We start from the raw sequence: 14,777 nt of genomic DNA, 5'->3' as shown, positions 1-14,777 counted from the left end.
AGCAAAAGTTGGTGATGACCAGGGGAGGTGCTGGCCCCTGGCCAGGAGGGCCAGGCGTCAAGAATGACGGGAGTGCACTCAGCCCACCTGGTGCTGGAGAGGTGGTCTGTGGCATTTCACAGGGAGGGTCACACATGTGGAGTGCTGTGCAGCCCGGCAGGCCTGCACCGTGAGCCCTGCACCGTGAGCCCGGCACCGTGAGCCCACGAAGTCACAGCCTTGGAGCAGGTGTCTGGAACTAGCTGAGACAGTATGTGAGAGAACCCACATGTCGCCTCCAAACAGAGGGAACTGGGTGTGGCTGCAAATACCTGATGTGTGTGGGAGGTGGAGGCAGGAAGATCAAGAGTTCAAAGTCATCCTCAGTTACACAGAGAGTTTCGGGGCAGCCTGGGCCACATGAGATCCTGTCTCAAAACAACAAATGGGTGCCGGAGAGATGAGTCAATGAACACTTACTGTTTTGGGAGAGGGCCTGAATTTGGCTTCCAGCATCTACCTGAGGTACCTCACAACTGCCTGTAATCCAGCCTCAGGGGATCTGACCCCCTTTCCTGGCCTCTGTGGGCATCTGTATTCACATGTACACACAAACATACATAATAAAAAGTGTATTTTAAAAATGCTTTTCTGTCTGCTGGCAGCCATCAGATGAGTCAAGCAGACTCATCTGCAGTGGTCCTCAACCTGTGGGTCACGGCCCCTTTGGGCTTACATGGGGCCACATATCAGGTATCCTGCATATCGGGTATTTACATTATGATTCCTAACAGCAGCGAAATTATAGCTATGAAAATAAGTTTATGGTTGGGGGTCACCACAACATGAGGAACTGTATCGAAGGGTTGCAGCAGCGATGCGCTTTCTTCAGGGGCTCGCTGCTAGCTGTATCACCAACTCTGCTCCACAGCCAGGTAAAGCAAACAGACTGCTTTATGAGGCTAAGCAAAATGACATTCGAGGCAGGACTTCATGTTCATGTCCATCCTGGGGTTACCTGGCTAAAGACTGCCTAGTCGTTTGTGGAGAGAACTGGACTCTGCCGAGGAGCCCTGAGGGTCCCGAGTTCTTCCTAGGCTGAAGGTTTCCCACAGACCCTTTGCACTTCTCTCGCTTATCCACTCCAGAAGTTACCAGAATAAATCCTAACACCTAGTAGGCCACCAAACTAGCCTATTAGCACTGGGAGATTCCTGGGCTGCCATCTGCTAGCCACAGGAGTTGTGGTCTCGGGCAACAAAGTTCTGACACATGCTACCCAGCTGGAGAAAGCAAAGAACTCTCCAGCTCCATTAAGCTGTAAGTAATGTAAGCAATGCTTGCATAACATATCAATAAATGATTTAGGACAGACACACACACACACAGACACACACACACCAGCTTAAACGAAAACAAAGAAGGGAGAGTGGATGGGTATCAGGATTTCCTTAGGCATACATGGCTGATCCTAGTCCACACTTACTGAAACCCAAGAAAATGCCTTACCTGCCTTAGAGCCTACAAAGATAGGGTGTCTGGGGCCTCAGCTCTGCGCCTACAGGTGTCAAATTCCTGCCTACCTCCCTTATTCTCCTAAGGCCACTTAACTGCACCCCCCAGCTGTTCCCACTCTCTCCCTCCCTCCCTCCCCACCCTCCCTACCCCACAGAGTTGGGTCAGAGTCTCAAGATTCTCAAGCCTACAGCGGGTAAGAAAAGGTGACTCAGGAAAAAAACAAAAACCAAAACATTCCACATGGAGGGGCCAGGACCAAGGGGAGGACATGTGTCCACATGCCTCCCACGAGTTAATGGACCCTCATTTGGCTTAGCAGGAGGCCTCCTCTCTCTTCCTCCAGCAGCTGCAGCCTTTGGCATCCGCTTAGCTCCCTGTGTAGCACAAGCCTGTGTGCCCACACACAGTGACCGACAACGGCCAGACTGGACTCAGCGCCTTGCAGGCAAACCAGCCACCAGGTGTGGTGAGGGAAGGAGACTTCCTGGCTAGTCTGAGAATAGTCATGCCCAGGGCCCAGCAGCAGGTCTCGGAGCCACCCATCTTCCTGTCTCTCAGGGGAAAGGGAGACACACAGAATGCTGACAAATTCAGTCAGCAGCTTACACAGGAAGGGGTGAGACGAGGAAGGAAGAGAGAGGAACTTCCTGCCTCAGGAAGTCAAGAGAGGTCAACTCCAAGGCCTCCAAGCAGCTAGTTTAAGGGCTGGAGACCCAGCTCCATCACCCTCCACCACTCCCAGCCCCTGAGGAGGTAGATTCTGCTGTGTGCTGCTCATTGGATTCTCCTGGCTGCCATAATGTATCTGGCGAGGAAACTGAGGCACAGAGAGGAACGATTTGGATTCCAGCTGAGGATCGGTGTGTCCCAGCTGCAAAGCCTCTCCTCTGAGCATGGCTCCCTTCGACAGCCTCTTCTGGAGAGACAGCGTGGGTGTCTGGCTCCAGCAAGGAGCCCAGCTTAGCCTCAGGAGAGAGAAAAGGGTCCCCAGACAGGCTCAGACCTGGACACGGAGTCAGCCCCACCCAGAGCCCCCTTTTCAGAACCTAGGCTCTCAGGAAGGGTCCCGGACATTTGTCCTGTTGCTGCAGAGCCCCTGCCTCCAGGGGCAGGGACTTCCGGGAGAGTCTGTGCTGGTTTCCTCACAGTCAACCTTCTTAGGAAGGTGGGGGCATCCACTGTCAGAGGAGGCCGGAACCTGACCCTCATGGCACGGGGCCCAGTCTCCATAGCAGCAGAGGATTTATTACCAGGCCTCCACCCAGCCTGGTGGACTTTCGACTCCGAGCCAGAGGAAAGAGAACCAAACACGGTTCCAGGAGCAAGAGTGCCTGAGGATGGTGAGTGAGGGGCTCTGCCGGAAGTAGGTGGGAAGGGCCCCTGCTGAAGCCCCCCTCCTGACTGTTTTTTCTCTGCCGCAGGCCAAGTTCCTTTCCCAGGACCAAATTAATGGTAGGTTGGCCTTGTTCTTTAATTAGAAACTCCCCACAAAATGTGTCTCTCATTAGGCAATTTGCTTTGCTGGGTTTTGTTGGTAGGAAGGAAGGAAGGCCTGAAGGGTGGAGAGCCGGCCACCCACAGGCTTGGAGCCAGGTGCTGAGGGGTGGCTGGCTATCTGCTTGGGGGTGGCCCTGAGATGGGCTTGCTGGCTTCCAGGGCTTGTTATATGTCAGCATGACTTTCAAGCTGGGCCATAAAAGAGAGCTTGCTAGTGCTCCCGAGAGCCTGAAAGTGGGTCTGGGTAGGAAGCTGGTGACAGAGAAAGATGTCGTAACTGAACCACAGACAAGGGGCTGGGGCTTTGTAGTCAGTCAGGGCTAACCCTTCGGGCTTTCTTTATGGGCTTGGTCTCTACAAAACTAGGGGCTCAGGGGCACCTCCTGCCTAGTTCAGCTCGGGCACCTTATTCTAAGGCTTCCTGCAGAGCAGAGGTCTGTTTCCCCAAGACCAGAAAGGCAGAATTGAGCTACAGAGTACTGGCCAAGACCTGGCCAGGGGTCTGGTGGCTGAGTTCCTGGCAAAGAGACCAGAGCGCAGCCTGGAGCCTTTGCGGACTAACCATATTTTCCCTGAGGCTGTGCCCCTACCCCTGCCCCAAAAAGAGGATGGAAAGAGGCCCAGTAACCTCCTTCTCGTATTGCTGCTGAAATGACACCTCGTTGGAGAGCTAGAACTGCAGGTCCACAGGGCCAATGGGTGCTGCTGCAGGGCCGTGTCCACCAGGCTGCAGGGCCGTGTCCACCAGACTGCAGGGCCGTGTCCACCAGGCTGCAGGGCTGGCTGCTGCTTACCCAAGCAAGGATCCAGCCCAGAGACGTAAATGACCGGAGCTCAGTCTGGAAGATGAGGTGACAGGGATGTGTCTTATAGGCCCAAGTGGGTACTGTCTCCTCAAATCCTTAACTCTCTAGCCCCAAACCAAGCCCAGGACCAGCAGGGACAGGCAAGAGGACTTTCAAGCACAGAGCCTTGCCCAGTTCTGGGCTACGGGCTGGCAAGATGCCCCAGTATGTAAGGATCTGTACTGCTCTTGCAGAGGACCCGAGTTCCCAGAACACAGAGAAGGACTGCTCATAACCACCTGCACCTCCAGCTCCCAGGGCATCGGACACCCCTGGCCTCCTCGGGGTGTCCTTGTTCATGCAGGCACAATGGAAAATAATGTCTTTGAAGGGAGACCTAAGTTAGATTTCAGCCCCAGCAGTCCCCTCACCCCGCCCCTGTGCCCAGACAACAGACTCAGTGTCCCTCCCTTCCATGGTTTTTGAAACTACTAGAAAGGAAGAAGACAAATTTTCTTTGTATCCCAGTGTCTGACACCGAGAAGGTGGCCATTAATGTTTAGGGGCCGGAAGCCTGGATTGGGATGGGAGAGGAACAGGGTCTTTGGAGGCTGCCTGGCAATTCACCTTTGAGCCTCAGTATTCTCATCTGAAAAGGAGGGACACTGATGCCACTTTTGGGGGCTGCTATGGGCTAGGGACAGAGGAGAGAGTACCATCACATGCTGGACACTGGGCATGAGAAGTATACTTTCAGAAATTTTATAAGCTGATAATTAAAATAGAGCATTATTCAGCAGGGAAGGTATAGACCATGCCCAGTGTGTGGGGAAAGCTTAGGAGACAGCCTTGCTGTCATGGCACACAGAAGGCCCTGGGTTCAGCCCCCAACCCTACATTAACTGGGCATGATGGTATTTCCCTGTAGTCCCAGCATTCAGGGAGGCAAAGGATGAGAAGGCAAGGCTAGCCCGGCTGCGTGAGATGCAGGAAAGCAAGCAGCTTCAGCTCAGGGACTGTAACTTGCACCATGGTGAGAAACAGTTTATTAGAGGCTCCCTTATTGGATTTAGTAGAAGTCATTCTTTCGTTGAGTTGAAGCTGTGGGTTATGACTACAAGCGTGGGCAGCGTTCACCCGCAAGGGTCAGCTGGGTGGGCAGAATTCAGAGTGGAGAGCATTGCGTATTTTATTAAAATAATTTTATACATTCACTTGTATCCCAGCTGTAGCCCTCTCCCTCTTTCCCTCCCAATCCTCCCCTCCCTCCCTCATCTCCTCCTTGCCCCCTTCCGAGTCCACTGAGAGGGGGTGTCCTCCTCTCCTTCCGTCTGGCCCTAGCTTATCAGGTATCTTCAGGATTGTTGTAATGTCCTTATCTGTGGCCTAGCAAGGCTGCTCCTCCCTCAGGGGGGAGGGGAAGCTCATGAGTTCGTGTCAGGAACAATTCCTGTCCCCCTTACTAGCGCATATTTTATTATGTGTGAACTGTGCACTGCACATCCTTAATACCTGTTAGGTGCATGGTAAACATGTATGCATGCGCTGACAGAACTGTTACATCATTCTCCCACACAGACCTTCAGCACAAGAGAATGAGGCCTGGAGAAGGTCTCTTTGGGAATCTTTTAAAGATTTATTATGTATACAGTGTTCTGCCTGCATGTACACCTTCATGCCAGAAGAGGGCCCCAGTTCTTGTTATAGACAGTTATGAACCACCATGTGGTTGCTGGGAATTGAACTCGGGACTTTTGGAAGAGCAGTCAGTGCTCTTAACCTCTGAGCATCTCTCTAGTCCCTCTTTGGGAATTTTTAACTTGATGCATTTACCTCAGTTATTCTTTTTAAAAATTATTTATTTATTTTATATACATTGGTGTTTGACTGCATGTGTGTCTGTGTGAGAATATTGGAGCCCCTGGAATGGGAGTTACAGAGTTTGTGAGCTGTCATGTGGGTGCTGGGAATTGAACCCGGGTCATCTGGAAGAACAGCCAATGCTCTTAACTGCTGAGCCATCTCTCCAGCCACCTACCTCACTTATTCTTTATTTCAGTAAAACAGTCCTTTTCCTGTGCTAGCCCTACCCCAGGTGTAAAAAAAAAAAAAAAAAAAAAAAATTCAGCAGTGAGATGGGAGATAATTTTGGGGATCACAGTCGAGGAGAGCGAAAGACAGAATGAGAAGCAGTGAAAGATGGGTGGGCTAGGATGAAGAGGCACAGCTGGGGGAATGTGGGGGGGGGTTAACTGAAGGAGCAAGGTCCTCAGGCACTCCTGGCATGCCAGGGATCCTGTTATCCTGCTCTCACAGTGAGAAAAGACTGCAGGTATGAAGGACCCACAAAGCCCTGTGATGTGGGCTGTGTCCAGCGGCAGCTCCAGAAGGGGCTTCTGGTTCCCCAGGATCCCAGGGTTGTTAAGGCCAGAGCTTGGTGTAGAGGAGAGGTGGCGGGCTTGGGGAGCTGGAGAGATGGCTCAGTGGTGAAGAGCACCTGAGAAAGGTTCCCAGCATGCACACTGGGCGGCTCAACAGCCACCTGTAGCTCCAGTTCCAGGGAATCTTGCTCTGCACATCTGAAGAGCTGGATGGGGTCTGGTGAGATGGTTCAGTGGGTGAAGGCACTGGCCACTAAGCCTGACAGTCTGAGTTCCATTGCCCCAGCCCCCATATGGTGGAACCCCGAGAACCAACTTTTCTACCAGAGACCCTCTGACCCCGCCCCCATACACACACTAAACAACTAAAATGTATTAAAAATGCTTAAGAAAAGGTGGATCTGTTGAGGCTGGAAAAGAAAACATGTCAGTTTTTGTTTCTGTTTTTCCCCCAGAGGCTGGCTTGTTTAATCTTTGCCCTAGGCCCCACTTGCCAGCATGGATGAAAGCAAAGCAGTGTTGCCTGCCTGGACAGCCAGCAGATCCTGGTCCCTCCCATAAGCTTCAGCTCCTTGTTTGGAAAATGGAAGGGATTAGGGCATTAGGGCAGCTCACCCCAAAGAATCTGCATCTGTGGATCTGGAGCTTTCCCAAGCTCCCAGGTGGCTTGGCTTTGCCTCCAGAGGAGAGAGCCAGGACTGCTCTGCGGGCTTTGCGACCGCAGCGCAGCAGGCTCCTGCCCAGGGATGAGGACTGCAGGCGCGCTGTAGGCCCGCTCTGCTGAGGCTCTGCGCACACTTCCCGCAGTTCCACGGAGGGGTCAGGTCTCGCCAGAGCACAGCTTGAGAACTCAGGAGCCATGCAGCAGTCACAGTGATCCCCAGATTATCATCAGAGAACCATTGTCAGGCACTTGCTCCCAGAGGGGCTCTGCAGACAGAGGCAGGACAGTCTCATCATTTCGCAAAGCTTGCTGGGAGTCTGGCAGCCCTACCAGGCTCTCTTGTCAAGTCCCGTGTCAGCCCAGGTGCACTCCTTCCCTGGGGGTATCCAGGCACCGTCCTGCAGATATACTGGACTTGAAGGAATTAAGCTGAGCCAGGTTGGGAGGGTTAGCAGGATTCTCCGTTTTTGGTGCTGAGTCTTGGGGGGAGGGGGAGTGCGCTTTTCCAAGATGGTTTTCAGCCAAACAGCCCTCCTTTACTGTGGGGCATGGGGCTATATAAACCTTGGGGAAATGGGTAGTGGTTTTCGAGGTGAGTGTACGTCATTGGCTGGGGCTGAGGTGCTGGAAATACTTCATTTGCATGGAGAGGAATTCCAGGTGCTGGCTGGACATGCCTTATAAGAACATGGAAAGTTTTAAGTTGACACCTGATCACCAGGGTGCACTACCTCTGAGAATGGCGAGGGTGGTGAAGGTCAGGGTCCCAAGGCTACATGCACCAGCGCACACAGACCCAGAACAGGCAGGGAGTGATCCTCACTCCTCCAGTCTCAAGATGAGATTTCTGGGTTTGGACACATCTCAAGCTCGCTCTTGCTCCAGGCTGGTTCCAGTGGTCCCACAGCTCACTTGCCCTGCAGTCCCAGAAGACAGCTTTTGAGTAGCATCTTAAGGAACAGAGAATGAGAGGAAGGGACGTTCCGGCCAGATGAACCACAGGACACCAGTGTGAAACCTGGATTTCAGATAAACATTCTTTTTGAGGGTGGTATAGCCCGTGTAAAATTTGATATATGGTTGGTATGTGCTTATACTAAAAGCTAATTCAGTGGGGCTGGAGAGATGACTCAGTGGCTAAGAGCACGCACTGCCCTTCCTGGGCTGGGTTCCTGTACCTATGTAGGGAGGCTTACAGCCACCTGTAACTACAGTTCCAGGGCATCTGACCCTCTGGTGTCTTTGGCACTTGCACACATGTGGCATTAACTCGTAGAGTTAGACACATACAAAATAAGTAAATAAAAATAATATAAATAAGCCTTCAACAATTAACTCATCATGCCCCAAATTCTGTTTAACTTGGTAATTTTCTATTTGCACTACATTTATATAACCTATGTAGTGTGTGTGTGTGTGTGTGTGTCTACATGTTCTGTGGATGTCAGAAGACAATGTGCACAAGTTGCTTTTCCGTATACCACATGGGTTCTGGGTCATCAGACTCAGCAAATACCTGAACCAACTTGCTGGCCCCCTTTTTTTTGTTTTGTTTTGTTTTGTTTTTGAGACAGTGTCTCATATAGCCTAGGCTACCCTCTAACTACTACATAGTGGAGGATAACCTTGGACTCCTGCTCTTCCTGCCTTCACCTCCCAAGTGCTAGGATTGCTGTTTCTATTGGTTTCTGGACTTCAGGTGGGGCAAAAGAAGGGAAGAGAACAGAGAGCGGAAGTGCAATGTCAGGGTGCTTATATAACGTGTGCAAGGTCCCCCCACCCCCATTCATCCCCAATATGGGGCGGGGGAGGGGGAGGGGAGAAAGGAATGGAAGAGCAGAGGAAAGGCGGGGGTGGCAAGGGACCACCTGCTCCTGACTTCCTTCCCCAAATGTGTGCAGAGTACAAAGAATGCTTCTCCCTCTACGACAAGCAGCAAAGAGGGAAGATGAAGGCCGTGGATCTTCTGGTGGCCATGAGGTGCCTGGGGGCCAGCCCAACGCCAGGGGAAGTACAGCGGCACCTGCAGACTCATGGGATAGGTGAGTGGGCTGTCTGGGTGGGCTTACAAAGGATCCAGCAGGTGGTGGCCGTGGAGAAGGCTCAAAAGCCTGAGGTAGTGTGCCTCACCGGGACTGAATTGTAGAGAAAGCTAGCCATGTATACTGAGTTCCATCCCACGGGGACCCTGGTCTGATGTCCCAGGTGTCACATCCCCTGGGATAGCACACTAACATTGGCAATAGTGGTTTCCTTTGTTGTTGTTTCTCTGCTTTTATTTTGAGATAGGGTTGCATATAGCCTAGGCTGGTCTTGAACTCACCTTATGCTAGCTCAGGGCGATAGTAAATTCCTGATCTTCCTGCCTTCACCTCCTGAATGCTGGGCTTACAGATGTGTAAAGCCACACCCAGCTTCTACGTTTGGGGAAAACAGCCTTTTGCAGGTGTTTGGCAGGTGCTTAATGAAAACAGCCCAGTTGTGTGGGTCCTAACTGAACACTTCCTAAACAAAGGTGGTGTCCCAGAGCCAGGAAGGTGCCTGGGCTCTGGAGCCAATGGTGGACTCCAGAGCAGAACTCAGTTCTTCTGATCTCATAGGCTGACCAAGAAACAGTTGCCTAACAAGACTGCCAAACTGGAAGGAAACCTACCCAAAGCATTACCAACCAGCCCTCTCTGCTGCTATCATTAAGGGTGATTTTCTTTCCTTTTTGATGGGAACATATGGGACTTTTAGAAAAAAACCAATTTTTTTATTTTTTTTTTTATGTTTAGGAATTAAAAACTCAGGGCATAGCATCTGACAGCAGGCTGCCTACGCTGGGCACTGGACACTTAGGAAGGAGGGGCTAGCATAGAGAAAGGGGCATTTTAGGAAGCCCACTTGACCCGGAGCCTGAGTCCACCCGTCAGTGACGTCTTCTAGGGTCACTGGAGGGCATGTGAGCATCTCCTGCTGCAGGCAATGCCCATGGCACTGAAACCTGAGCTCTCCATTTCATGACTGAACGGGTGGGAGCTACACTGGATCCTCCTAGAAAGGAAAGGACACTCAGGGGGCATTCTCAACTGGTTGCGGCAGGGTGTGTGAGAGTTGAGGTCCCTTGCCATGCCCAAAGAAGAAGAGACTGAAGGCCACGGGAAGGTAGAGGGAGTGGGGAGGTGGAGACCAGGGCTTAAGACTCGTGTATCTTTGATGGGTCTGCTGGCTGCCAAGAGGAGACTGGACCAGGCCCCCTCCACTTTGGAAGCATGGGAGGAAGCAGAGGAGGAGGCTCAGTCTGGTTCTCCACCACGAATCAACTCTGGGTTTCTGTCTCCTTAGAAAGCAAGATTGGGGGAGGGAATAATGACCATCGTGTCTGAGTTGTGTTATTGTTTTCCTGTTGTTATGAGAAAATACCATGACCAAAGCAACTTAAAGACAGAAGGTTTTGTTTTAGCTTACATATCAAGGTAAAGTCCATCCTGGCCTGAAGCACCTGATCACATAGTCAGAAGGCAGCAATGAATGCATGCATGCATCTTAGATGAATGCTAGGTCTCAGCCCACTTCTTCACTGATATGGTTGGGGGTCCCCCTATCCTAGGGAATGGTGCCACCCACAATGGATGTGTCTTCACATCAAGTAACATCATCAGGATGATCCCCCACAGGTATGCCCCACAGGAATCACCAAGATTCTGATCTGTTAATTGATATCATACATGGTTACCAAGGATTGCTGGAAGGATAAAATGGAGACTTTCATCCTGTGAACGGCCTATGTAGGGTCAGAAGGAGCTGTGACTACTGCCTTGAGAACTAGGTAGCTGTGGAGCTGGCTTCCCCATCTCACTGTGCTGTGTGGGGTTTCCTAGACGAGCACGGAGAGCTGGATTTCTCTACCTTCCTGACCATCATGCACACACAAGTCAAACAAGAGGACCCAAAGAAAGAAATTCTTCTGGCCATGCTGATGGCAGACAAGGAGAAGAAAGGTTACATCATGGCATCTGAGCTACGGTCAAAGCTCACGAAACTGGGAGAGAAGCTCACTCACAAAGAAGGTAACAGCGCCCAGACTCTCAACCAGCTGGGGAGGGCTAGGGTACTATGGGGAGGGCAATGTTGTGTAGCCCATGGCCAATTGATGAATGGCCCAGAAGCTTATGAGCAGAATTCAAGCTGGCTGAGTGCTGGACTGGGGTTCAAGGCAGGACCAGAGGAGAGAGGCAGAAGTGGGCTAGGGTAGAAGATCAGCCCAGAGACAGCCCAGTTGGAGTCCTATCAACAGTGGAGCCTGTTTTCATGTGACCAGCTGGGGCCTCTGTCGGGCTCTACTTTGCTGGAGAGTGCAGCCCAATACAAAATCCTGAGCTTACTTTAAACATCGTAAGTTTGTTTGTTTTAAGAACTTTACTACGTGGTTGCCAAAAGTCAACTTGGAGGGTGATAATGCTGTGTCCCAATGTCAAAAGGGCATAACAGGGGCCAGGCTAGAGAGATGGCTCCTTGGGTAGAGTTTGCCCCTCAAGCATGAGGACCTGAGTTTGGATCCTGGGAACCCATGTGAAATAGCTGGACAGGTGTATGTGGCTGCCTGTAACCTTAGCTCTCACTCAGGAGGAGAGAGATGCCAGAGCAATTGAGCTAGCTACACTAGTCTGAACTGTGTGCTCCAGGTTCAAAAGTAGGGAGCCATAGAAAATAGCAGCTGTCAACCTCAGGCTTCCGCACATAGTTGCTAGTGTGACTCCACACAGATAAACAGGAATACACGTTCACACTCAAGCTACATGCACTCAGAGCTAGGACACCACCGGCAACACAGGTTGAGCTAATAGGAGCCGCCGGAGTGGCTCTGGAGTAGAGCTGAGGCAGAATGCAGAATCCAGCACCCCTCCTTTCCAGGGCCATCCTCTTTCCACAGCCACTGATGGTGTCTCCACACTGAGAAGCCATTGTGCTCCAGCCCCCAGTAGCCCTAGGATTGGGGTGTGGGAGCTTTTAGGGCACAGCTAGAGAAACCTGCTCTGGCCCCAGAACATAAGGTGGTCTTGCTTACTACATTTCTTGCCTCAGAGCAGGATGAGGGCCTGGGCCATTTATGGTGTGTTTCTTCCTAGCTTGCTGTCTAGCTAGCTAGCACAACTGTGGACCACGGCCTGCCCCTAGTCAGCATCACAGATTTCCAAAGCCAGGGTTTTCAGGTTGGCTGGCCAGCTTGCCTTGGGTCAGTTGGAAGGCTCAGCTTAGGCGTAGTGGCTTGAAAGGTCCCAATGCCCCCTGATGATTAACTTTTGGTCAGATTACAACTAACAAGTGCAGGTTTCAGGTTGTGGTATGAACTGAATCCAGGCCCTTCCTTCAGGGAGCCCTGGGATGCTTCTTCCCCATGCTGTAAATGAGGTTGCAACAGATATTCCTGGGGTACTGTAAGAGCTAGCATTCTATGGAGGTCTGCCCTCATGAAGGTCCTGAGCAAAGCCTTTAAATATGGCAGGTTGCTCTCCAGCACATTTCCGCTGGCAGCTTTTACTGCATCTGTTTGTGAAGGGGGAACACTGCCTTGGCCTCCATGGCACTGCTGGTGGCATGTTCTCTGAGGTGGTTAGCAGAGCAGTGACAGTCAGGCTCCTAGACTTCCCTCATGTTAACCAGCAAAGGATACTGGGAAGGAGCTGATAAGAGTGTTTTCCCTCCTTGTTGCAGTGGAGCACAAGGTACCACAAGTAAGACCGATTCTTCTGGGTATTCGGAAGAAATGTTCTGTTGTTTGGAAGCGCCCTTGGCACACGTAGCACCCTGCTCAGCTACCGCCGGGCTGGAGTGCTGCCCCCTTCTGGTCAGCACCAGCCCAGGGTGCGCTGCCCTATTCTGGTCTTTCACTGATGCTGGCGAGGATCCTTGGCCTGGCCTCTGTGGCTGACAGCCAGCCAACTGGCTAGAGGTTAGAAGCTTTTCCATGAAATAAAGTAAGATGCAGTATCTGTCTGTCTTCCTGTCTCTCTCTCTCTCTGGATCTTACTATACAGACCTGTCTAGCCTCCACCTACCTACCTACCCATCCGTCTATCCATCTGACAGGAACTCACTATATAGACCAGGCTAGCCTCACACTCAGAGATCCACCCATCTATTTGTTTGTCTGTCTTACAGGAACTCACTATATAGACCAGGCCAGCACCCATCCATCCATCCATCCATCCGACAGGATCTCACTATATAGACCAGCTGGCCTCAAACTCAGGAGATCCACCTGTCGCTGCCTCCAGAGTTTGGGGATTAAAGGTGTACACACCACCATACTTGGTTAAATTAGTATCTTTTAAAAAGCAATTCTGCTTTCAAAAAGATTTTATTTGGCACGTGTGGTGGCACAGGCTTTAATCCAAGCACTTGGGAGGCAGAGCAGCCTGGAACTCACCAGAGCTCAGGTCTGGTCTACACAGTATGTTCTAGGCAGTGCTACCTTCTCAAAACAAAGAACGTAGCAAGAAAAAAGATTTTCTGTATGTATCAACGCGGGTGTGTGCACACATGCAACTGTCCTGAGGAGAGCAGGCAAGGGGCCTCAGATCCCACAGAGCTGGAGTTACAGGCAGTTCAGAGCTGCCCACACGTCCACTGGAAATGGAATTAGGGTTCTCTCAAGAGCTGTACGTGCTCCTAACTGCAGAGCCATCTTTCCAGACCCGGAACAATGTAGTTTGATGCTTTTTACTTTAGATGCAGTTGGATTTCTTTTTCTGTATGTACACTGACAAGATAGATGAAGATTACACGTTGACGCTAGGGTCCACTCGAGCCCCGATGCTCACTGCCCACGTGCTCCTCGCCCAGCTTTTCTGCAGCAAGAGTAGAGTAGCGGAGCACTGTCACTCAGTATTCCTTTGGCAGCGGCCAGTGAGGGAAGAGGTGTGCTTCTGTGGAGGCGAGGCTGGACCAGCGTGGCTGTCTGCAGCTGTGGATGATCACAGTGTGACTGGGAGGTGACTAGGGTAGGCTGCACAGGTAAAACGTCAGGCTAAAGGTTCCTTGAGAGACAGATACAATGGCCAAATGTCTCTTTAAAAGAAAGCCCAGGGCTTAGTGCTGGCTGCCAAGCCCAGCCACCTGGAACCCCCACGGGGGAAGGAGGGGCTGACCCCCCCACATGTGGCATGTACAGTACCCCTCCCCCAGTGAAGAAATAGATGCTAAAAAAAGATTAAACTCAGGCACAAGGCAGTCTCAGTTACTGAATCCCCACCAGCACACTCTGTGCTCATATCCTGGACCCTGCAGAAAGGAGGAGAGTTCTAGGGTCTTGGAAGCAGGTTGTCCTTCTGTTTTGGTTTGTGACCCAGGCCATGGAAACAATCCATCAGATTTCCTGGGAAGACTTCTGGGGACCCCCAACCTCAGCAAATCCACACTGAAACATTAATGTGATTTATTGCAGTGGATGATCTTTTCAAGGAAGCAGGCATTGAACCAAATGGCCAAGTGAAATATGACACATTCATCCAGAGGATCACCCTTCCTGTACAAGACTACTGAGGTCAAGCTGAGATCAAGGGAGCAGAGCATGGGGGCCTCCTGGGCCTGAAACTAGCAATGACAAACACTGCAGTGAGTCCACAATCAGTGCAGGAGATGAAGTAGCAACAAATGATGCAGCCATGGTATAACATGCCTGTAGTAAAAGGTCTGTATTGATTTTAGTATTCGCATTAGCCTAGCTCTTTGCAGCATGGGAGGGGGGCCTCTGATTTGTAGTCAGGTTTGTGTATCAATGCTGGCTCTGCAACGTCATTACCATCACTTTGTTTGGGGAGACCTCTGTACTTCTCAAAGCCTTTGGGCCTTACAAGGATGAAGATCACAGCTTGAAAATAAATGGCTGGCAACTTGAGAGCATGTGGAATTGGCGTTTCCATGGTAGTGGTTTTTCTCTAAATGAGCAGTCTGCTAGAAGACCGGTCT

At 51.3% G+C, this 14,777-nt stretch overlaps 1 protein-coding gene across 2 annotated transcripts; it reads left to right on the top strand.

Annotated features, from left to right (window-relative positions):
- Nucleotides 1–2,667: 2,667 nt before the first annotated feature.
- Nucleotides 2,668–14,706, top strand: Calml4 (calmodulin like 4). Of its 2 annotated transcripts, XM_021640462.2 has the most exons (5): nt 2,700–2,837; nt 2,919–2,949; nt 8,726–8,866; nt 10,688–10,876; nt 14,254–14,706. In XM_021640462.2, the coding sequence occupies exons 1-5, from the start codon at nt 2,835–2,837 to the stop codon at nt 14,349–14,351; spliced, it is 462 nt and encodes a 153-aa protein (XP_021496137.1). In that variant the 5' UTR covers nt 2,700–2,834; the 3' UTR covers nt 14,352–14,706. The 2 variants fall into 2 exon arrangements, with proteins under 2 accessions (XP_021496136.1, XP_021496137.1); XM_021640461.2 differs by lacking the exon at nt 2,919–2,949 and having other exon boundaries at nt 2,668–2,837.
- The last annotated feature ends 71 nt before the right edge of the window (nt 14,707–14,777 follow it).

The sequence above is a fragment of the Meriones unguiculatus genome, chromosome 6, assembly GCF_030254825.1.
Source record: "Meriones unguiculatus strain TT.TT164.6M chromosome 6, Bangor_MerUng_6.1, whole genome shotgun sequence".
NCBI classification, from domain to species: Eukaryota; Metazoa; Chordata; class Mammalia; order Rodentia; family Muridae; genus Meriones; species Meriones unguiculatus.
The sequence above is the reverse complement of the archived record's forward strand: the minus strand, read 5'-3'. Positions and strand labels throughout refer to the sequence as shown.